Source organism: Microtus pennsylvanicus, chromosome 7 (assembly GCF_037038515.1).
Source record: "Microtus pennsylvanicus isolate mMicPen1 chromosome 7, mMicPen1.hap1, whole genome shotgun sequence".
Lineage (NCBI taxonomy): Eukaryota > Metazoa > Chordata > Mammalia > Rodentia > Cricetidae > Microtus > Microtus pennsylvanicus.
Genome location: NC_134585.1, coordinates 1968941 through 1993035, shown reverse-complemented (window position 1 = coordinate 1993035; position 24095 = coordinate 1968941). Strand labels below are relative to the sequence as shown.

Sequence of the window (24095 nt, the reverse complement as noted above, 5' to 3'; positions counted from 1 at the left end):
GGCCCTAGGGACCGCGCACGCACAGGCGGGGCCCGGCCGCCCCGCGAGGACCCGGGCCCGGAAACGCGCGCTGTCACAAAGGGGGACACGTGGGTCCCGCTCGCCCGGCCCCGCTCTCCCACAGCGGGAGAGCTGCCTCCGCCACCCGCCGCCTCCACCCTGGCCGCCCTGGGGGCTGTGGCCGTGGCCGGCTGAGGAGAACCTCCGGCCCGGAGTGACCGCCGCCTTGAGTCCGCTACCCGCCTCTCCCAGCCCCGGGCGGGCGACAGGGCCCCGCCCCCTCCTCCGGGCGCCGCCACCCAGCCGGGCCTCGCCGCACGTGCTTAGGGCTCCCTGCCCGGTCTGTCCTCGGCACCGGCCCCTTGCACGACCATGTCCATCCTCTACGTCTCCCCTCACCCCGACGCCTTCCCCAGCCTCCGAGCTCTCATCGCCGCCCGCTACGGGGAAGCCGGCGACGGCCCCGGGTGGGGAGGCCCGCACCCCCGCATCTGCCTGCAGCCTCCCCCGAGCAGCCGGACTCCGCTGCCGCCTCCTCGCCTGCCCGCCCTGGAGCAGGGGCCCGGCGGGTTGTGGGTGTGGGGCGCCCCGGCTGTGGCGCAGCTGCTGTGGCCGGCAGGCCTGGGGGGTCCCGGGGGCAGCCGGGCGGCCGTCCTCGTCCAGCAGTGGGTCAGCTACGCCGACACCGAGCTCGTGCCGGCGGCCTGCGGGGCGACGCTGCCCGCGCTGGGACTCCGGAGTCCGGGGCAGGATCCCCAGGTGAGGAGGGAGGAGGGATCCTCAGAGAGGGTGTCAGGTGCGGAAGTAGTGATCGAATCCGCGTCTGCTGCGGCGTGGTGACTTCGGCAACTCTTCGAGTACTTTAGCCTTGGTTTCTGTCTAAGAATGCAGGATGATGTAATCCTTCCCCCGGGTGCCTGGCAGCGTGTTTGCAGCGTTTGCCGAATTGTTGGGGGAGTGTGTGTGTTTAAACCTGGCCTCTGGAACCCTGGCGGAATGGCTTGAAGCGCACTCCTGTACCAGGCATCTTAAAAAAGTTTCCGAGGGCCCTTGGGTTTCAGTTGCCGTCATAAAACGATACGACCGAAAGCAACTCGGGGAGGAAAGGACTTATTTCGGTGTGCAGTTCTCAGGTTGCACAGGCCGGGAACTGGAGGCTGAAGCTGAGGCCGTGGAGGGACACTGTTTAGCCTACTTTCCCAGGGTGGCGTCACCTGCAATGGACTGGCCCCTGTCACGGCCACCCTCGTCCCGCAAGGAATGACGCGACCACCGGAGCTCTTCTCACTGCAGTTTATTCCAGGACTTTATTCACAGCAATCTATCTCCTTCTCTTCTTTCTCTCTCTTTCCTTGACCTCCCTCCTTGGGCAAACCTCTCCCAGCCCTTAAGTAGGCATGGGCTGCCAATCCCTGGTTGCCAGGTGGGCACTGCCCATAGGTTCACGCATATGCAGGCAGCTGATAATCATTGCGTGATCATAGCATATGTCAGACTTTAGCCATAGGAGTTGATTATACATCTCCATCAATTGTGATTCCACGCAGCTCGCTACAGGCCCCAAATAATCGTTAACTAAGAAAATGCCCCCACAGACTTCGTACAGGCCAATCTGGCGGGGACGCCTTCTCAGTAGAGGTTCCGTCTTCCCAAATGACACTGACTAGGCTGTGTGGGGTTGACCCGTTCAAGCCCGGGAGTGAAAGGTTGACAGCCTGAGAGATGCCAGTCGTTGTTGTTTTGAGCTGTGGGAAGACTGAGGGAGAAATGGTGGCTGCTGAGGGGAGATCTGGGAGCAGTGCAGTAGGAGGAGGAGATGGGAGAGGACAGGTACCTGCAGACTGTTTCTGTGAGCCCTTCCAGGGTAGACGTGTGCCTTAACGGAGAGCTCCGCTCCTGCCAGCGCATGGTGGGTGAATAGCATACCCCTGCCGTGCTTCTTGGTATCCCGATGGTTAATACAGAGCCCCTTCCCTGCAGGGTAGCTATGTCTACTTGGTAGGACGTACTTGTGGATGCCCCAGACCTGACAGTGACTGCTGCTTCATATAATCCTTTAACTTTAGTGCTAGATGGGTTCCACTGAACACGCGCGTGCACACACAAATGCTTGTATGTATGTGTGTGTGTGTGTGTTAGTACTATATGGGTGACAGGAATCAAACTTGGGGTCTCCATAAGAGCAACATTCATGTCGTCCGTCTCTCTGGTCCTATAATATATATTTTTTGTGGGTGGAGCTCACACCTAAGGCCTCCTACATGCTGAACACTCTCTGACCTGCTCTCCAAGTCAGACAGAGCTTTGTTGTTAGAGACAGGGTCTTAACTTTGTAGACAGACTTTAAACTTGAGAGATCCCCTGCCTTTGCCTCCCAAGAACTAGGACTGAAGGCAAGCAGCACCACACCTAACAATTGTATTTTTATGATGACCGTTTGGATGAGAAAGGAATTAGCCTGAGAGTTGGTGATCATGGGAGTAGGGAGACTGAATGGCTCTCAATCCATAACCCCTGGGGGGGGGGTCAAACAACCCTTCCAGTGCCCAAGACCACTGGAAAACACAGGTGTTTACAATTTACAACAATAGTGAAACCACAGTTATAAAGTAGCAGCGGAAATCATTTTCTAGTTGAGATCACCTCAACAGCATTAGGAGAGTTGAGAATCTCTGGGATAGAAGCATGCAAGCCTTGTCTTCTCCTTTTCCTGTCCTGCTAGGCTGCCCTGGGTGCCCTGGGCAAGGCCTTGAGCCCCTTGGAGGACTGGCTTCGGCTGCACACCTACCTGGCTGGGGATGCGCCCACTCTGGCAGACTTGGCTGCCGTGACAGCCTTACTGCTGCCCTTCCGATACGTGAGTCCCTGGGCTGTGGGAGGGACAGGTGCGTGTCCACCAGACTTGACTGCAGGGTGACTTAGAGAATTGTGTTTTCTTGTTTTCCTCTCAGGTTCTGGACCCCGCTGTCCGCCGGATCTGGGGTAATGTGACTCGCTGGTTTAACACTTGTGTCCGGCAACCGGAATTCCGGGCTGTGCTAGGAGAAGTGGTCCTGTACTCGGGGGCCAGGTCTGTCCCTCAACAGCCAGGTGAGGAGGACAGGAGATGGCAGAGGGAGGGACAAAAGGCCCCTCTGGAGCAAGCACTCCATGTAACTTGCTTTTTATCTTAGAAATGCCTGGGCCTTTAGGGTGAGAGGCCTGTGGAAGGGGAAGGTGGGAGATAAGAGGCTTGAGCCCTGGCACCATAGAAATCGCCCTTCTTAGACTAGCGCTGCTCATAGAGGAGCCCAGCAGCCTTGAGTCTGGATTTCTGTGTCTCCCCAGGTCTTGAAGTCACTGCACCCCCAAAAACAGCTGCTCAGCTCAAGAAAGAAGCAAAGAAACGGGAGAAGCTAGAGAAATTCCAGCAGAAGCAGAAGGCCCAGCAGCAGCCCCCACCAGGGGAGGTAGGAGGCAAAGGATGGGGCTGGAGGGAGGTGGAAGCCTTGCTGAGGGCTGATGTTTGCATCTTCTTCCTTCTGAACAGAAGAAACCAAAACCAGAGAAGAAGGAGAAAAAGGACCCTGGGGTCATTACCTATGACCTCCCTACCCAACCCGGGGAAAAGAAAGGTAGTGGCTAGGGAAGGAACCCCACCTGGCTGCTGCTTTCTGTGTTCTGTTTGGTTTTTCTTGGCCTCTGCCCTGCTTAGTGAGGCTCGCAGAACAGCTGCACTATGCCTGTCCTATAGCCTGTTCCTCCTTTCCTAACTTGAGCCTCTCCAGCTTCACTAAGCCCTCTTCTCTTCTCTCCCAGATGTAAGTGGTACCATGCCTGACTCCTACAGCCCTCAGTATGTGGAGGCGGCCTGGTACCCTTGGTGGGAGCGTCAGGGCTTCTTCAAGCCAGAGTATGGGGTGAGTGGTTACTGCTACCCAGGCCCAGAGGGGATGGAGGTGAAGGGCAGGGTGTTAGGACCCATTGCCTGAGGAGGGGCCCCATAAAGATGCCATGTGCTTTATTTTATGCCCCTCCTTCTCCGCCACCAGCGTCCTAGCGTGTCAGCACCAAATCCCCGAGGGGTCTTCATGATGTGCATCCCACCCCCCAACGTGACAGGCTCTCTGCACCTGGGCCACGCGCTCACCAATGCCATCCAGGACTGCCTGACTCGATGGTGAGCTCCTGCAATCTGCACCTCCCTTGGGCCTCTACCCTGTGTGGCTCCTTTTTCTCCCCTAACTAGACCGACTGCCATGTTGGCTTGTTTGGCCCCTCAGATGGGGCTTTTCTGCTCTGCTAGTCAGGTGATGCCTCTGTGCACCTGGAATGGAGCCCCATTTAGTGACAGGTCTCCCAGCTGTAAACTGTGTACATGGAGCTGTAGACATTAGTGCTCTTCAAGCACACACTGGTTCCTCTGGTGCTGAGCAACTAGATTTTGGTTTGCTTTCAATTGTTTTTGGTGTTTTCCGAGACAGGGTCTCACTGTTGGCCTAGCCCTGCTGTCCTGGAAATCACTCTGGACCAGGCTGGCCTTGAACTCAGATTCATCTTCACTGTCCTCTGGAGTGCTAGAAGGGGAGGCAGTTGTTATTCTACATGAATTCTTATTTTAGTTGTGTGTGTGCATCTGTGTGGTCTGTCCAGGAGACTTGTGGATGCTGACAGAGGCCCAGGATGTCAGATCCCTGGAGCTGCAGTTGGGTGTTTGTGAGCCACCCGCTGTGCTGGGAACTGAGCTCTGGTCCTCTGAACCACCGAGCCTCGCCCCAGACCCTCTTTCTTCCTTGCTTTTTTATTTTTTTAAACAGAAAAGATTTAATTCTAACCAGCAAAAATTGTTATTCAGAGTTGGAGAGGCTCCGCAGTTCAGACCTCTGGCTGCTTTTGTGGAGTTCCATATAGGATTGGAACCTATAACGACCGTCCCTAACTCACGTTTCCAGAGCTGATGCTTCTGCAGGCACACACCTGCTACACATGGCAGAACACTCACGCATAAAGTAAAAATTGCTAAATTAAAAAAAAAAACAGGCAGCCAGGTGTGAGGCAAGGCCGACAGGATCAGGGCAGTTCAAGGTCAGTCTTTCTTACATGCAGACTGACGTCATTTTTCTTTTTAATTTAGATCTGTAAATTTGTATAAAATATGTGGTATTTCCCTGACATGTCTGTGCAGCACCTACGTGTTTGGTGCCTGCAGAGGCCAGAAGAGGGCAATGAATACCCTGGACCTGGTGTTAGAGTTGAGAGCTGCCATCTGGGTGCTGGGATTTGAACCCACATTCTCTGTGTCCAGCCTGCGCTTTCTTGAGTTGAGGTCGCTCTGTTGGCTGGGCTATCCTGCAGCTCCTGGGTTAGTGATCCTTCCTACTGTCCTGAGCGCTGGAACTACCGTGCATGCAGTGCATCGCTCTTGGTTTGTTTTTCTTTTCCATTGTATGTGGACGGTGAGTTCCTGCATATGGCTGTGCACCACTTTGCGCAGTGCCCAGTGAGGCCAGAGAATGGTGTTGATCCCGGGACTGGAGTGACAGTCGCAAGCTGCCCTGTTGGGCTGGGCTGGGCTGGGGAGAGAGCCTGAGTCCTCTAGATGAGCAGCCAGTTCTGTCCACTGAAGCTTTTCTCCAGCCTTTTTTTCCCCTTCTTTCATTTTATGCTTTAGGGTTTTATGCAGCCCAGGAAGGCATCAGATTCAATGAGTTAGGTAGCCAAGGATGGCCTTGAACTCATCCCCTTGCCCCCAGCTCACAAGTATAAGGATTACATGCATGAACCATCATACCCAGATCCATTTTTTAATGGTAATAATATCTATAAAGGCTTTTTTTTTTTTGAGGTGAGGTCTGTTCTGAAGCTTGGTGTATATAGACCAGGCTTATGTCAAACTCAGAGATCTATCTTAGCCTCTATCTGTGCCTTTTCATTACACATACCAGTCCAAGTTCCCTCCATTTACCCGCAACACCACCATCCACTCCTCAGAGAGGGTGAGGTATATTGCTTTGGAGAAGGTCCAATGCCCTCCCATGCCTGACTCTTTCTTCCCTTTAACAGGGTTTCCCTGTGTGGCCCTGGCTGTCCTAGGACTTGCTCTGTAGACCAGGCTGGCCTTGAGCTTTGCCTTCTTCTGCCTCCTGAGTGCCAGGAATAAAGCTCTGCCACCATCGCCCTTTAAAAAAACCTTAATGTCTGTAAAATCCATTCACGTAAGGAGGAAGGTACTGGCTGTTCACGCCTTTAATCCCAGCACTCCAGAGGCATAGGCAAGTGGACCTCTATGAACTCAAGGTTAGCCTGGTCTAAAAAGTGAGTCCCAGGACATCCAGGGCTGTCTCAGGAAACCAGAGAGAAAGTGAACGCTTTCCGTGGCACACACCAGGACGACTTCTTGGTTACCTGTAGGAGGATGGGGTTGCTGCAGCCCCTTCCCAGGGGAAATCTGAATGCAGCGTGATGAGTAGACATGAACGTGTTCATTCCATTGTATGTCATGGAGTCATGGAGCGTGGCGGGAGCCTGGGAGCTGTGGCTCAGGTCCTCTGTAAAGCTGAGCGCCACTATGTGCGTCCATGATCCAGAAGCACTGTGAGAATCGCTGGAAACTTGGAGACCAAGGTGGAAGACAGGCTGACACCTGAGGTCATCCTCCGGCCTTCACATGCATACACATCTACCCACATGTGCGTGGGGACTCAGTATACATGAACATGTACATGCATATAAAGCCTAAAACCATGGTGTCATATGTAAGTACTCTTCAGTTCCCTTTCCAGTAGCTCCCTGGATCTTTTTTTATTGATTTAGCTTTTCTATGCTTTCTGTATCTCTAGCTTGTTTTGTGGGTGGGAATATTGAGACAGGTATTCCTGTATATACAGTCCTGGGTAGCCTGGAACTTGCTTTGTAGCCCAAGCCAGCTTTGAACTCTTCATCCCTCTCTTGAGACTTCTTAGTGCTAAGATTGGTGGTGTGTGCCACCAAGCCCTGGCCGAAGCTTTTCCACCTTCTTACAAAGGCCACACCTACCAAAGCTGCATGCTTATCTGTGCTATGTCTTCTTTACTTTCCAAGACTTGTTTTTTAATAGTTTTTGTTTGTTTGACTTCTGTGGTTTTTAGTCAGGAAATGCTATACTAGTGTGGTCACCAATGTTGTGGGGTTTTTCTAAGATTTTTTTAAATATTTATTTTATTATGTATACATAATAAAATGTGCAGACAGACCTCATTACAGATGGTTGTGAGCCACCATGTGGTTGCTGGGAATTGAACTCCAGACCTTTGGAAGAGCAGGCAGTGCTCTTAACCACTGAGCCATCTCTCTGGCCTCCTTGTTTGTTTGTTTTAAACGGGGCCTCACTTTATAGCTCTCACTGGCCTGGAACTCACAGGAATCCACCTGCCTCTGCCTCAAGAGCTCTGGGATTACAGGTGTGCACCACCGCCAGGCGGTATTTCTGTGGGTCAGGTACCCAGGGGAGGTTCACATCGCCCAGCCGCACCACTGAGCGTCACTGCCTGTCGATCTGGTTCTCTCTCAGGCATCTAATGTGTGTGGACTCTTACAAACATGGGGCTAGGAGGAAGACCGTGAGCAGTCTACCTGGGTCTGCGGGGAGGAGGTTCACTTCTGTCTGTCTGTGGCCTTGTTCCTATTTGGAAACTCACTTGATTGATGGGAATGTCTCATGCTTAGCTGCCTGACTGGGCAAAAGCCTTCTCTTTGTTCTTTTTCTAGATTGTTCTGCTGGTCTTCTGAATCCTCTCCCTGCCTGGCTGCTTTAGAACGAGGGGTCTCAGTTCATCCTCTTTCTTCAGCATCCATGGACCCCTTTGGCAGAAAACCTGAGACCTTTGGTGTGACGCTGTACTAGCCTGGCTCACCATCTGGCCCTCATGCCTCCCACAGGCACCGTATGCGTGGGGAGACCACCCTGTGGAACCCGGGCTGTGACCATGCAGGCATTGCCACCCAGGTGGTGGTGGAAAAGAAACTGTGGAGAGAGCGGGGTGTGAACCGGCACCAGCTGGGCCGCGAGGCCTTTCTCCAGGAGGTCTGGAAGTGGAAGGAGGAGTGAGTGCAGCCCGTGGGTGTGACAGCCCCCTCTCTGTGGACCCTGAGTGCAGCTCAGATCCTCCCACTGGGGCGGCTGGAGGGCCCAGCTCAATTTCAGAGGGACAAGTGACTCCCTCACTGACCCATCGGCCACCGGATGGCCTAAGGCTTATCCTTGTCCACTTCCAGGAAGGGTGACAGGATTTACCACCAGTTGAAGAAACTTGGCAGCTCCTTGGACTGGGATCGAGCCTGTTTCACCATGGACCCTGTATGCAGGCAGAACCTCGGGGGGAGGGCAGGGTAGGGGTGTTTCTTGGGTGGGCTACCTTCTGCCAGGAGGTTAGGACACAAACAAGGACTCAGCTCTAAACACCAGCTCCTGGCCCTCATCACGGCCCTCACAGGTTCTGCCCAGACTCCAGCTGGAAGCTCCCTTCTGTCCCATTGCTAGGCTTCTCGCCTGCCCTGGTGCTCTGCCCAGGGGTCTGTGCGGGGTGTAGGGCTCTAGCGGACCCCACCACCTTGGCTGTCTGCCTTGGCTCCAAATACCAAATCTGACTTCCTTTCTTTTACCTTAGAAACTGTCAGTAGCGGTGACAGAGGCTTTCGTTAGGCTCCATGAAGAAGGTGTCATCTACCGTAGCACCCGCCTGGTCAACTGGTCCTGCACCCTCAATTCTGCCATTTCTGACATTGAGGTACACCTGCCCACAGCCTGTCTCCCTGTCTAGTCCTCCCCAGCCCAGGCCCGGGGCCACTTCTCTAACTATCCGTCTCGCAGGTGGATAAGAAGGAGCTGACGGGTCGCACCCTGCTCTCTGTGCCTGGCTACAAGGAGAAGGTGGAGTTTGGGGTCCTCGTGTCCTTTGCCTACAAGGTCCAAGGCTCAGGTGGGAGCTAAGGACACCAGGATGTGGGCTGGGGGAGGAGGGCAGGAACAGAGGAGGGGTTGAGACCCATCTCCTCCTGTCACCCCAGACAGTGACGAGGAAGTGGTGGTGGCAACAACTCGGATTGAGACAATGCTGGGAGATGTGGCTGTAGCCGTGCACCCCAAAGACTCCAGGTACCAGGTAGGCGGGGACGAGCGCGTGGGACAGGCTCTGGGGGCTAGAGCTACTCTGGGCGCCTTTCCCAGTCCTGAAATTGGAGCTGTCGGCAGCTGGGATGGGTGCTAGCCCAGGATAGGGAGCTCTGCCTGGGTGAGGGTCCCGTGCCCAGCCTTGCGTCTTTCATTTCTGATGTCTTCCTCCATGTTCAGCATCTAAAGGGAAAGAGTGTCATTCATCCGTTCTTGTCCCGGAGCCTCCCTGTTGTCTTCGATGACTTTGTGGACATGGAGTTTGGCACAGGTGAGTGGGGCCTTAGCCTGTTAAGAGATGAAAAGTTATCTTCACTCCCATAGGCAGGACTGGGACTGGATGCAGGAAAGTGTATTAGGGAGTGGATACGGGGTGGTTCGGGAGGCAGCCCCAGCATGCAGTGGGACACTGGCACTCCTGTGTAACAGGTGCCGTGAAGATCACCCCTGCCCACGACCAGAACGACTATGAGGTGGGGCAGCGGCATGGGCTGGAGGCCATCAGCATCATGGACTCAAAGGGGGCGCTTGTCAATGTGCCACCGCCTTTCTTGGTGAGGATGTCTGGACTGTGGAGGGCTGGGGGAGGAGGTGGAAGGGCATTGCGGTGATGAGGCCGTTCCTGTTTAGGGCCTGCCCAGGTTTGAGGCTAGGAAGGCAGTGCTGGCTGCACTGAAGGAGCGGGGACTGTTCCGTGGCATCAAGGACAACCCCATGGTGGTGCCGCTTTGCAAGTGAGCCTGGGAACCGGGGACTGGTGCAGATGGGAAATAATGGGGCTCTCTGCGCACTTAGCACCTGCCTTCTCCCCACAACCCGCTCCCTCCTCCAGCCGCTCCAAGGATGTGGTAGAACCTCTACTAAGGCCACAGTGGTACGTGCGCTGTGGGGAGATGGCTCAGGCCGCCAGTGCGGCTGTGACCCGGGGCGACCTCCGTATCCTGCCTGAGGCCCATCAGCGGACTTGGCATTCTTGGATGGACAACATTCGGTGTGTGTGGCCCCTGGGTGGGTGGGGAGGACTGCCATCTGAGGGGCACATACTGAGCACCCCGACTCACTGCTTGCTGTTTGTAGAGACTGGTGCATCTCTCGGCAGCTGTGGTGGGGCCACCGAATCCCTGCCTACTTTATCACCGTCCACGACCCAGCTGTACCCCCTGGTGAGGTGAGGAAAGGGTGTAGCTTAGATGTTGGAGTAGCTGTGGGTTGGTTGTGCCCTTGGTTGGCAGAGGGGTCTGGGCGAAACAGCAGATCCTTTTATGATCAATCACCCTCTGTATTAGGACCCTGACGGACGGTACTGGGTGAGCGGACGCACGGAAGCAGAGGCCAGAGAGAAGGCAGCACGCGAGTTTGGCGTGTCCATTGACAAGATCAGCCTTCAGCAAGGCAGGGAGTGGACATGGAAGATGGGGGCACAGTTGGGATCCTGACCCTATTTTCCAATCCCTCTAACCTCTGACCTTTGACCTTTTGTAGATGAGGATGTATTGGACACCTGGTTCTCTTCTGGTCTCTTTCCCTTTTCCATCCTTGGTTGGCCCAATCAGGTGTGTTCCTAGAGTGAAGAGGGGGAGGGACCTTGTAAGGGGGAATGCTTGGCTCACCTCCGAACCTCATCTCCCCAGTCAGAAGACCTTAATGTGTTCTACCCTGGGACCCTGCTGGAGACGGGCCATGACATCCTCTTCTTCTGGGTGGCCCGGATGGTCATGCTCGGCCTGAAACTCACAGGCAGACTGCCCTTCAGAGAGGTGTGGAGATTGCTAAGACACCCCAGCCCCCACCCCCGCCTGTGCCTCCTCACCTGCCTTCCTGTGTGGTTGCTGCTAGGACTAGCATTGCTCAGTCTGGCCCACAGCTGGGAGGGTTCCTCTCCCTGGGGGAGGGGCACTTCTCAGATACTGAAGCACTGAGTGGGCAGGGCCACTAGGGACCTCTGATTCTGGATGGGCAGACCCTGGTGAGGGCCAAGACTGGAAGGATCATGGCCTCATTTTCTCTGCACTGTGTGTCCCCAGGTCTATCTCCACGCAATCGTGCGTGATGCTCACGGTAGGAAGATGAGCAAGTCTCTTGGCAATGTCATCGACCCCCTGGATGTCATCCGTGGAGTTTCTTTGCAGGTGGGGCACTCACTGGGTCAGCAGGGAACGGCTATGCAGCTGTGGCTAGAGAAAAACCTAACGGCGCCCATCTCCTCTCTTAGGGCCTCCATGACCAACTATTGAACAGCAACCTGGACCCCACTGAGGTGGAGAAAGCCAAAGAAGGACAGGTATGGGGGGTGTGCCCTGGGGGTGGAGCTGCAGCAGGTGAGCGGGGCTGACCATCTGTTTGCACCCTGTAGAAGGCCGACTTCCCAGCAGGGATTCCCGAGTGTGGTACAGATGCCCTGCGCTTTGGACTCTGTGCCTACACATCCCAAGGTATGGTCCCCATCCTGCCTCAATTGCCTGTGTTTCCTTCCCCGAGACCCATGGTCTCCTTCACCTTGGGCCTGCAGAGGACCTCTCTGAGAAGGACGGTGGAGTCACACTGGCCCCTCCCCTAGGTCGAGATATCAACCTGGATGTAAATAGGATCCTGGGGTACCGCCACTTCTGCAACAAACTCTGGAATGCCACAAAGTTTGCCCTGCGTGGCCTGGGAAAGAGTTTCGTGCCCTTGCAGACCTCCAAGGTGAGGGTCTTCTGGCTGGGATTGCTGATAGCACCCACACAGGCTGCATCCCTGGTCCTCAAGTGTCAAGCTTAGTCCCCGCTGTACCGAAACCCTGAGGATCCATCCTCCTTGTAGGCAGGGGACAGACAGAGGCTGATGATTGACAGGCGCTGGGGCTCTCACCGAGGGGCTAGGCCTATCCTTTCTCCCCAGACATTGGACAAGTCAGGAATGCAGACTCTGCTGTGGGAGGGATCTGGGCATGTGGTAGCCTCCTGGCTGACGTTCCTCTTCCCCCAAGCCTGAAGGGCATGAGAGTTTGGTGGACCGCTGGATCCGCAGCCGACTCACTGAGGCCGTGAGGCTCAGCAATGAAGGTTTCCAGGCCTACGATTTTCCAGCCATCACCACCGCCCAGTACAGCTTTTGGCTGTATGAGCTCTGTGACGTCTACTTGGTGAGCAGCGGGGCCAGGGCTCTGGTCCTGTGGCTCTGGCATTAATTTGCTGCGTGTTGGCTCTTACACTGAGTCCACCTGTTGCCTTCCAGTCCTCAGAGGCACAGTTGAAGGCTCCAGGTAGCCCTGACCCTGAATACTGCCTCCCCGTCTCTAGGAATGCCTAAAACCCGTGCTGAATGGAGTGGATGAGGCAGCAGCGGAATGTTCCCGGCAGACCCTCTATACCTGCCTGGACGTTGGCCTGCGGCTGCTCTCACCCTTCATGCCCTTCGTCACGGAGGAGCTGTTCCAGAGGCTGCCCCGGCGGACACCAGCAGCTCCCGCTAGCCTGTGTGTCACCCCCTACCCAGAGCCCTCAGAGGTAGGCGGTGTGGCCTGGAGGGTGTGCTGCAGCCCCGCCGAGCAGCCTTCTTACCCCACTCTGCCTGCAGTGCTCCTGGAAGGACCCCGAGGCCGAAGCTGCTCTTGAGCTGGCGCTGAGCATCACCCGAGCTGTGCGCTCCCTGCGTGCCGACTACAACCTGACTCGGACCAGGCCTGACTGTGAGCCTTAGGCCCTGTGTCCCCCTGTCCCACTGTCCTCTTCAGCCCCTCGGGAGCCCAGGGTCGGGCTGTAGCAGGCTTCACTTCCTTCCCTCTTTGACAGGTTTCTTGGAAGTAGCTGACGAGGCCACCGGCGCCTTGGCATCGGCGGTGTCGGGCTATGTGCAGGTGCTGGCCAGTGCGGGTGTGGTTGCTGTCCTGGCCCTGGGGGCTCCTGCACCACAGGGCTGCGCTGTGGCTGTGGCATCAGACCGCTGCTCCATCCACCTGCAGCTGCAGGGCCTAGTGGACCCAGCCCGGGAGCTAGGCAAGCTGCAGGCCAAGCGAAGTGAGGCCCAGCGCCAGGCTCAGCGGCTGCAGGAGCGCCGTGCTGCCTCTGGCTACTCAGCCAAGGTGCCCCTTGAGGTCCAGGAGGCAGACGAGGCGAAGGTGTGTGGTGGGGGCACCCCTGCATCAGCTTCCTCTGTCACACCCTGTTTCTCAGCCAGCCCAGATGCCTAGACCCTGGAACCCTGCGTGGCAGTTAGGAGTCTTAGGTGTAGCATCAGCCCCTGCTTAGCTGCCAATGCTGACACAGTCAGGCTCCTGGTGCGGGGTCTCCAAAGACCCGGCACTGGCTCCCGCTGAGTGCTGACCCTCAGCCCCTTTTCTCCTCACGGTGAAGAGGGTAGGGTGCGGCCAGGCAGGGCGTGTAAGCTGATGCCCTTCACTGGGTGCTGGCCGCTCAGGAAGAAGAGTGTAGAGGCAGGGACGATGGAAGTGTGGGGTGCCCGCCAGCCATACCACCCCGACCTGTAGGCCTCGCCTCTCTCACCAGCCTGGTCCCCTTCCTCTGTAGTCTGTGGTGTTTGGGTCTCCTTGGGCATGGGTCCTCACCACACACCCCTTTTGCACCCCCAGTTGCAACAGACAGAGGCGGAACTCAGGAAGGTGGATGAGGCCATTGCTCTGTTCCAGAAGATGCTGTGACCCCCAACTCCAACTCTCAAAGCCCCCATGGTCCACCAACAGGGATGGCAGCAATAAAATATTTTGTCAAAAATTGTTCTTGTCGTGTGTTGTGAGGGCGGGAGGGGCGCGGGTGTGCGGCTGTAAGGCTGCCGGTGAGCAGCCAGGCCTGGGTCCTGGTGGGCAGAGGATGCGGCTGGCTGGGTCTGTGCCTGGCACAGTGCCAGGCCTGAGTCATGCTGCTCTGCTGCTGGCTCCTTCCTCCCAGCTCACCTCACCGCACCGCCTGTGCTGGGTACAGAGCCGCCCCAGCTCACTGCATCTTGTCCCCCTGGGTGCCATGAAGGAAGAGGGCTGGGGCTGCCTGTCCTCACCCCCTTTGCTAAGGGCCTTCCTCCCACTCTCCTGAGCCAGTTAATTATAACTCTGACCTAAGTACCCTGTGACTCCACCGCCAGGCCAGCGCTGCCCAGGAGACTCAGCAACCAGGTAGGAGAGGCCTGAGGGGACTTTCCTGTTCATGGGGCAGGGCTGGGGCTCAGCCTGGTGTAGAAAAAGAGCCCCTCTGATGGCAGGTGTGTGCTCTATTGGCCTGATGGGCCCTTGGATTGCATGGGTTGCAGGTTGAGGGTGCAGGAGCCAGGCTGGAGTAGATGAGGCACCGGAGGTGGAGCAGGAAGTGGACAGCAGGTGCCATGGAGACAGCAAGGCCTACCCTGGGAGGGTGGCTTCTCCCTTGAGGCCCTTCTGTTCCCTAGGTCCATGACTCAGCCATGCTCCCTGTGGAGGTGCTTCCAATACTGCTTCTGCTTCAGCTGCTGTTGTCCCCAACATCTGCCTTCTTTCCCAACATCTGGAGCCTCCTGGCTGCCCCTGGCTCTCTCACTCACCAAGACCTGACTGAGGAGGCTGCACTCAATGTCACCCTCCAGCTCTTTCTGGAGCACGCACCCCCAGGCCGGCCACGCCTTCGTCTGGAGGGCTACAAGGTGAGCATCCCTGGATTCCCCGTGGTTTCTCAAGGCCCCCGGTCAGGGTAGGCTCGCCCACCTTTCACCTGCTTGCTTCTCCCCCTCTGCAACATCAGAATCCTCCAGCCTTGGGAAAGTATACCTGGCTGGATGTGGTGGCTCACACCTGTGATCCGAGCAACTGACGACAATTGCTGGTTAAGGCCAACCTGGGTTCGTTACATAGTGCTGGCCAGGCAGGTCAGGCAGGGCTCCGTAGAAAACAGTGCAGATCTGACGCTCCCTAGTGGGGCTCTTCACCCTCCATCCTGTTCCTGCCCAGCCTGGAGTGCCAGTTGCTAAGGCTGTTGGGCAGCGATAGAAGCAAGGGGCTTCTCTGGAGTGTTTCCCTCACCACTCTTGCTAGGGCCGGACCCTCCTTGCCGATGACATCTTTGCTGCCTACTTTGGACCTGGGTCTCCTTCCCGGCGGTTCAGAGGTGCTTTGGGAGAGGTGGCTCGTGCCAATGCAGCCCAAGACTTCCTGCCAGCTTCCAAGAACAATCCTGATCTGCACTTCGATGCTGAAAGGCTGGTCCAGGGGCGCACACTCCTGGTGGAGGCTCTGCGGGAGACCGTGGTGGCAGCCAGAGCCTTTGAGCACACGTTGGCCCGCCAGCGTCTAGGGGCTGCACTTCACGCCCTGCAGGTGACGCATGGCGCCTTTTAACCTGCCTCCCCTACTCTGGGTGGGTCAGTGTCCTGCAGGAGGGGCTACAGAGGAGGGAAAAGGAGAGGAAGACCTGGAGGGGATGTCGGTTTATCCTAGGGGCCACTAGAAAGCGCTTGGCTTAGACTCCAAGACAGAAAAGGCTGGGACAAAAGGGTTTGCCATCTGGGCAATGAGAACAGAAGTGGGGGACAGTAAATAAGAGTAAGGGGGGCGGGGGCTAGAGAGATGGCTCAGAGGTTAAGAGCACTGACTGCTCTTCCAGAGGTCCTGAGTTCAATTCCCAGCAACCACATGGTGGCTCATAGCCATCTATAATGAGACCTGGCACCCCTTCTGCCTTGAGGGCACACATGGAAGGAATGCTGTACACATAATAAATAAGTAAATATTTAAAAAAAAAAAAAGAGTAAGGGGGGCAATACCCACTAGGCTGCAGGTCAGCGTGTTTATGCTGGCTAGATCAAATCCATGCCTTTCCCCTTCTCTCTGTCCTGGGGGCCAGGATTTCTATAGCCACAGCAACTGGGTGGAGCTGGGGAAGCAGCAACCGCACCCTCACCTCCTCTGGCCAAGACTGGAGCTCTGGAGCCTGGCACAAGGTAAGGTTGTGACCCTGTGTGGAAGTGGGGCTCAGGCAGCCCCTCTCCTCAGAGTGGCCGTGACCCTGTGTGGAAGTGGGGCTCAGGCAGCCCCTCTCCTCAGAGTGGCCGTGACCCTGTGTGGAAGTGGGGCTCAGGCAGCCCCTCTCCTCAGTGTGGCCGTGACCCTGTGTGGAGGGGGGCTCAGGCAGCCCCTCTCCTCAGAGTGGCCGTGACCCTGTGTGGAAGTGGGGCTCAGGCAGCCCCTCTCCTCAGTGCACCCATCACTTTCACTTTCTGGGGTCTCGTAGGATGTGACGTTGCTTTGTCCCTGCAAGGACAGTGAGTTTTCTTAGTGCAGCTCGTGGGTAGAACAGTTGAGTGGATTTCTCGGCATCACAGAGGGGAAACATCCAGGGTCGTGGACCAGCTGTGGATGCAGTCTTCCGTGAGCTTGTTCTGCCCAGCCACACCAGCTCCACTCCACAGCCGTCTCTCTAAGCCCCTCACGCTCCGCACTCACTGGGAGCTGCTCCTGTCCACAGCGGGACCGGAGCCCGTCTGGCTCACAGAGAGCAGAATCCCACCAGCTCCAATCTCAGACATCCCAATGCTGAGCCCAGGACCTAGTGCAGAAAGCCCGGCCAAGGTGCCTGTGGTCCCTCCTGTCTTTCCAGCCCCGCGAGAGGAAGGCATTAGGTAACCAGGGAGAAAGTGCAGCTGGCTGAGCTTGGCTGGCAGCCCTGCCTTCTGTTCCCAGTGGGGGACCCCACCTGCTCTGACTGTGAGGAGCTGAGCTGCCCCGGGAATCTGCTGGACTCCACACTGCTCACCTCTGGCTACTTTGGAATGGATCCCCCCAAACCTCCAGGTACCAGATGGGAGAGGTCCCTAGAAGGAAGAGGGTAGAGTCACTTCCTTTGTTTTTAACAGAGAACCCTAGTTGGTCTCCTTAGGAGAGGTTGGGGGAATAGGGTCAGGGTGGGTGGATAAAGGCCCCTGAGGAACCCCCGTCATTCTTTGTTGCCTGGGCAGTGCTGGGTCTGGATGCCAAGAGACCCTGAGCCCTCTTGATTTACACAGAATGTCACTGTTTCCTGATGCTCCCTTGCTGTGGGGTGAGAAGGCCAGGCCAAGACCCTGTGTTTTTTAGTGGTAGTGGACGTTTAACCCTTATGTGCCTGATCTCTCTCCACAGGAAAGTGTAGCCACGGGGGCTATTTTGACCAGAGCAGCTCCCAGCCCCCCCGGGGAGGCATCAACAAAGACAGTACATCTCCACGCTTCTCCCCGCACCACACGCTGCACCTCCCAGCTGCAGAAGTGGCCCTCCTAGCTTCCATCGAGGCCTTCAGCCTCCTGCGGAGCCGCCTGGGAGACGGGGGCTTCTCCAGGTGGGTGGGCAGCTGGAGATGGGTTCGCCGACCGGTCAGTGCTCCCGGGGGAACTGAGGGCCCGGGTGCTGGGGATCGGTCAGTGCTCCCGGGGGACGGAGGGCCCGGGTGCTGGGGATCGGTCAGTGCTCCCTGGGGAACTGAGGGCCCGGGTGCTGGGGATCGGTCAGTGCTCCCCGGGGAACTGAGGGCCCGGGTGCTGGGGGCAAAGGCGCAGAGCTTCACTGTACCTCCAACTTGGACCGCAGGCTGCTGGACATCACGCCAGCCTCCAGCCTGAGCTTTGTCCTGGATACCACAGGCAGCATGGGCGAGGAAATCAACGCAGCCAAGATCCAGGCGCGCCGCATCATGGAGCAGCGGCAAGGCGGCCCCATGGAGCCCAGTTTCTACGTCCTGGTGCCCTTCCATGACCCAGGTAGTGTTGGTCTGCAGGGATGGAGGGAGGAGGCCCAGGGCGGAGATTGGAAGTGGGCCCCAGGGCCGTGCTACCTGTTGTCTTGGTGAGTTCACAGCTCCCTCCCGCGGTCTCTACCCACCCCACTCGTCTGACCTTCCTTTCCCCTGCCCAGGGTTCGGCCCTGTCTTCACAACCAGCGACCCTGACAGCTTCTGGCAGAAACTCAATGAGATCCAGGCCTTGGGAGGCGGAGATGAGCCAGAGATGTGCCTGTCTGCCCTGGAGGTCCGGGCCGCCTCCCTGCCCCTCCCTCTCCCTTCCCTCTTACGCTGTCCTTCCAGGCCCTGCCACCAGGGGGAGCCGGAGCTGGGCAACCCTCTCCCCTGTCTCCCAGCTTCCTTCCAGGGCCCCTGTGCTCTGCCCTCCCTGGTTCCACCCACTCCTGCCACCATGTTTACCGGCAGCCGTTCCTTCCTCAGCTAGCCCTGCTGCACACACCTCCGCTCTCAGACGTCTTTGTCTTCACGGACGCCTCCCCCAAGGATGCCTTTCTTACCAACCGGGTGGAGTCTCTGAGTCGGGAGCGGCGCTGCCGGGTGAGCGCAGCCTTAGCTGCCTGAAGATGGGAACACGCGGTCTCATGTAGGGTCACCCCAAATCTTTTTCTTTTTTAAAGATTTGTTTGTTTATTATATACACAGTGTTCAGCCTCCATGTATGCGTGCAGGCCACAAGAGGGCGCCAGATTTCATTACAGATGGCTGTGAGCCACCATGTGGTTGCTGGGATTTGAACTCAGGACCTCTGGAAGAGCAGACAGTGCTCTTAACCTCTCCAGCCCCCACCCCGAATCTTTAACCCACTCCAGAGTGGGGGTCCACGCCTTTAGCAATACTGAACTGTTCAAGGAAGGGCTGTGGGGTCTTCACAGACCCCGGGGCCAGCAGAGAAACCATTGCATGAGGCAAGAAGGGAGCCAGTGTTGGTTCAAATTCTAGAGTTTGACCCTGGGCAGTTCACGTTAGGCATATTTAAGGACAGTATAACCTTGGAAAGAAGTTTCCTGTTAACAATTATCACAATAAACCTGCAAGGTACATACGTCCTGCCTTCCAGAAGGGTGGCTTCTGTTGACTGAGACACAGCTCGGATAGAGGCCTAGGGAGGAAGGGTCTGGGGATTCGGGTGAGGCCTGGCCCTATAGGCAGCACAGATCACCGGACCGTTAACTACGCCCACGCGTCCTTTCCAGGCGGGCATAAGTACACAGAGACAGCCCCGTGTGTTTAACACTCCTGGTTTCCCGAGTGCTTAGCTGTCAGCACAGGCACCGTGTGCCCGCTACACTGGGCCAGCCTTGGGTCGTCATTTGGCCATAGGTGACGTTCCTAGTGACTGAAGACCCATCGAGGGCTCAGGGCCGAGTGCGGCGGGAGGCCTTGTCACCTTCGCGGTTTGAGCCGTATGAAGCAGTAGCGCTGGCGTCGGGAGGAGAGGTGATCTTCACCAAAGACCAGCACATCCAGGACGTGGCAGCCATTGTTGGGGAGAGCATGGCTGGCGGTCTGGTGAGTGACCGTGGCCAAGGGGGTCCATGTCCTTAGCTCAGATCTGAGGTCTGGGATGCTCTGTGCCTCTTCTGTAGAAGGTCGGGGCGGGAAGTCATGGTGGTCATGTGTCCGCCGCCCCAGATCCATGGCTTCTAAACCCTCCATCCTGCCTCTTGTGTCCGTAACTGCCCTCCTGCCCTCCACCTTGGTCTCCAGGGCCGAGACAACAACTTTAGTTTTTGTTTTTGAGGTAAGGTCTATGTAGTCCTGGCTGGCCTGGCCTGCGACTCACTATGTAAACCAGATTGGCCATGAACTCACAGAGATCCGCCTGCCTCTGCCTTCTGAGTGGTGGGATTAAAAGTGTGAGCCACCACATCCAGCCATTCATTATCTGTGAAGGGGAAAGAAATGACGGCCTCACCCTGAATCCCTGTCTCCAGTTGTGTCACCAAGCCCAGTTCCCTGCTGAGGACCCCTCCCCTCAGTCTGAGCTTTCCTTTCTTCTCGACTTTGTCCTGCCCTCATCTGCAGGTGACTCTTCCCCTGGAGCCTCCCGTCTCCATCCCTGGGGAGACTCGTGTGTTTGCTGTGGACAGGCTCCTCCGGAACGTCACAGTCCGGGTCCATGGGGACATCAGTGGCTTCTGGATCAAGAGCCCCGCGGGTACCGTCACATGGGGCTCGAGGAGAGCACGGGGACAGCAGGGGAAAGGATCCTTTCGTGTGACAGCCTCTCGTCCCCATCCAGGGGTGTCCCAGGGTCCAGAGGAGGGCATAGGTCCTCTGGGCCACACTCGCCGCTTTGGACAGTTCTGGACAGTGGCCATGACTGACCCCCCTCAGACAGGGTCTTGGGAGATCCAGGTAGCAGCTGAGGGGAGGCCCCGGGTGAGAGTACACGGTAAGGAGGGAAGGCTCCTGGGAAGGGGTGTGGTGACCACAGCGACCATGGTCCTCTCTGACTGCCTCCTCCTCAGCCCAGACCTCCCTGGACTTCCTCTTTCACTTCGGGATCCCTGTGGAGGACGGACCCCACCCTGGCCTCTACCCCCTGACTCAGCCAGTGGCAGGTAATATAGACTGTTCTCTGCCCTGCGTGTGTGTGTGTGTGTGTGCGTGTGTGTGTGTGTGTGTGCGCGCGCGCGCGTGTGTATGCGTGCACGTGCGTGCTGGTGTGTGTATGTGTGTATGTGAAGTGGATACATATGTGTCTGCGTCATGTTTGATGAGTGAAGAACACTAATGGGCTGTTCCAGCCTAGTGGACTTCACATGACCCCTTCCAGTTCAAGACTTCATCCCTTTTCCCTGTGCCTCCTCCAGTCGAATGTGACCACTGTCTTTCCTTCCCACCTCAGGTCTCCAGACCCAGCTACTGGTAGAAGTGACAGGGCTCGTCTCTAGACAGAGCCCTGAGGCTGGCCGGCCACACTTTTCCCACGTTGTCCTTCGAAGGGTCCCCCAGGGCACTCACCTGGGCCGGGTGCCCTTAGAGCCTGTGGGACCCCCTGAGCGAGGCCTCCTGGCTGCCTCGCTGCCACCCACACTGCTGTCTGGCTCTGCACCCTTCTCCCTGGAGCTGCTTGGCCAGGACGGAGGCGGGCGGGACCTGCGCAGGACTGCCCCCCAGCCTTGCTCTGTGGCTCCTGTGCTCCTGGAGGTGAGGAGAAGTGGGGCGGGCGGGGCTGGGGAGACCAGAACCAGCTCTTCTAACCCGCCCTTCCCTGCAGCTCAGTGGCCCGCCAGGTTCCCTGGCTCCTGGCAGCAAGGTCCCTCTCAGCCTGCATGTTGCCAGCTTCTCTGGCCCCCAAGATCTTGATCTTAGGACGTCTGTCAACCCTAGCTTCTCGCTCACCTCCAACCTCTCCAGGTGAGATTCTCCCACATCCACCTTTGCTTGGGTTCTGGCTCCACCCAGTCAGTTCTGTAGGGACCGGGGCGCAAGGGCTCATCCCAAGCCCAACCTCTTGGCCCTCAGTCCTCGATCCTGCTTGGCCCCAGCCTTGGCTGTATCCCTCCCCGGAGCCTCTGTCCACTCTGCAGGGCTCGCCTGGGACTGAACGAGTCCGCCTGGGGACGCCTGTGGCTGGAGGTCCCGGATTCAGCAGCCCCCGACAGTGTGGTGATGGTGACTGTGACTGCCGTGGGCCAAGGAGCCAGCCCAGGGCCCCCGACCCATGCCTTCCTCCGGCTCCTGGTGCTGGCCCAGGCCTCGCAGGTAAGCTGCCTCCGCTTTCCCTCTTAGCTGCCAACGCTGGGCACACCATAATGTCCCCCTCTCTCCACAGGATCAGCTGGAGACCCCTGCCCACTCCGCTGGCCGTGTGCTGCCTCCAGCCACCCCTACCCTGCTCTCTTCCACTTTGGTGACTCAGGGCAGAGCTGGGGGAAGGGTGGTAGGCAGAGCCTGGTGGGGGGCACTCGGAGGGGCACTGTTCCTCCTAGGCTGCTCGTCCTGGTGACAGCCCCTCAGGGACTCCTTTCCAGCCCGCCCTGTAGGTAGGCTGTCACCTGGCCTCAGGGCCCTGCCCTCCTGACTGCTTCGGGACTTTCTTCTACACACTTGTCCCTTTGCTTCTTTTTTTCCCAAGACAGGGTTTCTATGTGTCGCCCTGGCTGCCACAGAACTCGTGCTGTAGACCAGGCTGGCCTCAAACTCAGAGACCTGCCTCTGTCTCCTGAGTACTGGGATTAAAGGTGTGCGCCACCACCCACTGCCGGCTCCCTTCTCTTTCTTAAAGGAGCAGACTGGCACGGTGGTCCACACCTGCAGCCCCTGTAACAGGGCGGAGGTGCGAGGGACAGATGGTGACACATTTCCATGAGGTGCTGTTCCTACTCTGAACAGAAACCACACAAAAGGCTTTTTTTTTTTTTTTTTTTTTGGAAAGTTGCTGTTTATTCCAGAAGGAGGCAGGGCAGGGCCCAGTAGGCACAGTTTTCACCTTATCGGGGCCGCGTCTTAGTTTAGGTTAAGAGATGCTGGGAGGGGAGGATTCACACATGGGTCAGGTGCCTCTGCCCCCGCCGAGCCACCTCTCCCTCTCCCTCGGACTGGGCCGGTTCTTTTTGCTGCTGTGACAACTCCTACAGGAAAGAGAACCAGACTGGCCCCTGCTTCCCTGTGGGCCAGGGTCTGTCACACCTTCAGTCTGTGCATTGCTACCACAAGTTCTCGTCCCTTGGCATTTCCTCCTGGCTCTGGGCCAGGCAGAAACCAGCCTTGCGACTCCAAAAACCCCCCACCTCCCCAAAATCTGTACATTAAAAACAAGAGGCTCACCTGAATCAGACGGCGCAAACAAGCGTTCACCTCTTGAATCTGGGTGAGCTGTGGGGAGTCAGTCGCTGAGTCTGAGTTCATTAGAAAATCCTGGATGGTTGGAGGGTGACTGTGATGGAAAGGGACCCGCCTGCCACTTCCTCCCACAGGCTGCTCTTCTGGTCTGCGTTCCCTCGTCCCAGAACCCTCACAGACAGGTGGGGAAACCCAGTCTCTTAACACTGCAGCTCCCTTCCGACTGCACAGTATCATGCTCCCCACCCCCCATTCTTGTTCCTTATGGCTCCTCCCTGTCCATCCTGCCCTGTGACAGGCAGGCAGGCCACTCCCCACTCTGTGGTCAAATGGAGCCCTTCTGAATGGAATGCAGACAACAATCTCACTGGCTGAACACGGGTGCCATCCTGCCATCATCCCAGGGCTGTTCCACCTCATGATCCCTGCCCGTTAACCCTCTCCTTTCCAGAGCAGGCTCCGCTAGGTCTCCCTCCCCCAGCCCATGCCTAGGAGGCTGCTCCCTACCTCACCGAGGGCCCCCAGATGCAGCTGCCTCTGCTGTGCCTCCCTTAGGTGGTCTGCGAACCAGGCCTGGCCCTGCTCCAGCAGCTGCAGACCCTGCCACAGAGCGTCTTGTTCCCTCTCCAGAGCCTGCATCATCTGCAGCTGCCTTAAACAAACAGAAGCCAAACTCTCAGTCCCAGCAGGACCCTAGCTATGGCCCACACTCCCAAATGGCTATCCGGTCACTAAGTGTGAGCTCAGACTGGCCACTGAGGACCTGGATGGCAAGGGGACACAGAGGGAAAGTTTGTGGGTCCTCAGTTGAGTGGAACTAGATCGAGGGCTGATCAGGGGAGAGGATGTCCCAAGACCCCGCTGGTCTAATACTCACCCAGAGGAAGAAGCTTGGGGCCCCTGGGTCTTGGCGGCTTGTCCCCAGTGGAAGCAGCAGAACAGTGTAGGGTGCTTGCACCTGGGGTGGCCCACCAGGACCTAGGCTCCCCATGGCTCTGATGTGGGAAGGGTGGAGCCAGAGCTGGTTCCTCTCCAAGCCCTGCCTTCTACCCATCCTGCCTTGTCTTTCAGCCTCTGAGGCCAAGATTAAGGCAAGAGACGCCTGCCCTGAACTATGTGCCGTCCTTCAGTCTGTTTTCGTAGAGCCTCTTTGGAGTAGTTGGCCTCATTGAGTCCCAAGAGCAGGATTTGAATTTATTTAAATTTGTATTTATTTATTTACTTTTTATGAGACGGTCTTTCTATGTAGCACTCACTATATAGACTAGGCTGGCCTCAGACTCAGAGATCTGTCTGTTTCTACCTCCCTGGTATTGGGATTAAAAGCCTGCACCTCGGGGCTGGAGAGATGGCTCAGTGGTTAAGAGCATTGCCTGCTCTTCCAAAGGTCCTGAGTTCAATTCCCAGCAACCACATGGTGGCTCACAACCATCTGTAATGAGGTC

At 57.1% G+C, this 24095-nt stretch overlaps 3 protein-coding genes across 5 annotated transcripts; 2 read left to right on the top strand and 1 right to left on the bottom strand.

Annotated features, from left to right (window-relative positions):
* The first annotated feature begins 230 nt into the window (after positions 1 to 230).
* On the top strand, positions 231 to 13839 carry Vars1 (valyl-tRNA synthetase 1). The gene is made up of 29 exons (XM_075979441.1): positions 231 to 759; positions 2723 to 2857; positions 2952 to 3090; positions 3328 to 3449; positions 3530 to 3614; positions 3799 to 3899; positions 4032 to 4159; positions 7897 to 8061; positions 8233 to 8314; positions 8625 to 8744; positions 8828 to 8936; positions 9025 to 9119; positions 9308 to 9398; positions 9557 to 9681; positions 9758 to 9861; positions 9960 to 10118; positions 10205 to 10295; positions 10414 to 10519; positions 10610 to 10680; positions 10759 to 10884; positions 11152 to 11256; positions 11340 to 11408; positions 11481 to 11559; positions 11685 to 11812; positions 12096 to 12251; positions 12409 to 12615; positions 12686 to 12797; positions 12901 to 13226; positions 13698 to 13839. Exons 1-29 carry the CDS (start codon positions 373 to 375, stop codon positions 13764 to 13766), a joined length of 3792 nt encoding a protein of 1263 aa, XP_075835556.1. The 5' UTR covers positions 231 to 372; the 3' UTR covers positions 13767 to 13839.
* A 172-nt stretch (positions 13840 to 14011) lies between these two features.
* Vwa7 (von Willebrand factor A domain containing 7) lies at positions 14012 to 22294 on the top strand. 3 transcript variants are annotated; one of them, XM_075979435.1, is made up of 17 exons: positions 14012 to 14234; positions 14504 to 14734; positions 15123 to 15404; positions 15931 to 16027; positions 16767 to 16877; positions 17205 to 17400; positions 17649 to 17818; positions 17973 to 18085; positions 18280 to 18396; positions 19180 to 19368; positions 19885 to 20017; positions 20102 to 20254; positions 20331 to 20423; positions 20711 to 21012; positions 21083 to 21222; positions 21396 to 21570; positions 21641 to 22294. In XM_075979435.1, exons 2-17 carry the CDS (start codon positions 14519 to 14521, stop codon positions 21812 to 21814), a joined length of 2661 nt encoding a protein of 886 aa, XP_075835550.1. In that variant the 5' UTR covers positions 14012 to 14234; positions 14504 to 14518; the 3' UTR covers positions 21815 to 22294. The 3 variants fall into 3 exon arrangements, with proteins under 3 accessions (XP_075835550.1, XP_075835553.1, XP_075835551.1); XM_075979436.1 differs by having other exon boundaries at positions 14229 to 14320; XM_075979438.1 differs by lacking the exon at positions 20102 to 20254 and having other exon boundaries at positions 14030 to 14234.
* A 33-nt stretch (positions 22295 to 22327) lies between these two features.
* Sapcd1 (suppressor APC domain containing 1) lies at positions 22328 to 23292 on the bottom strand. Its single transcript, XM_075979439.1, has 3 exons — positions 23158 to 23292; positions 22636 to 22683; positions 22328 to 22439 (listed from the first exon to the last, which is right to left on the bottom strand). The coding sequence occupies exons 1-3, from the start codon at positions 23290 to 23292 to the stop codon at positions 22350 to 22352; spliced, it is 273 nt and encodes a 90-aa protein (XP_075835554.1). The 3' UTR covers positions 22328 to 22349.
* Between the last annotated feature and the right edge of the window lie 803 nt (positions 23293 to 24095).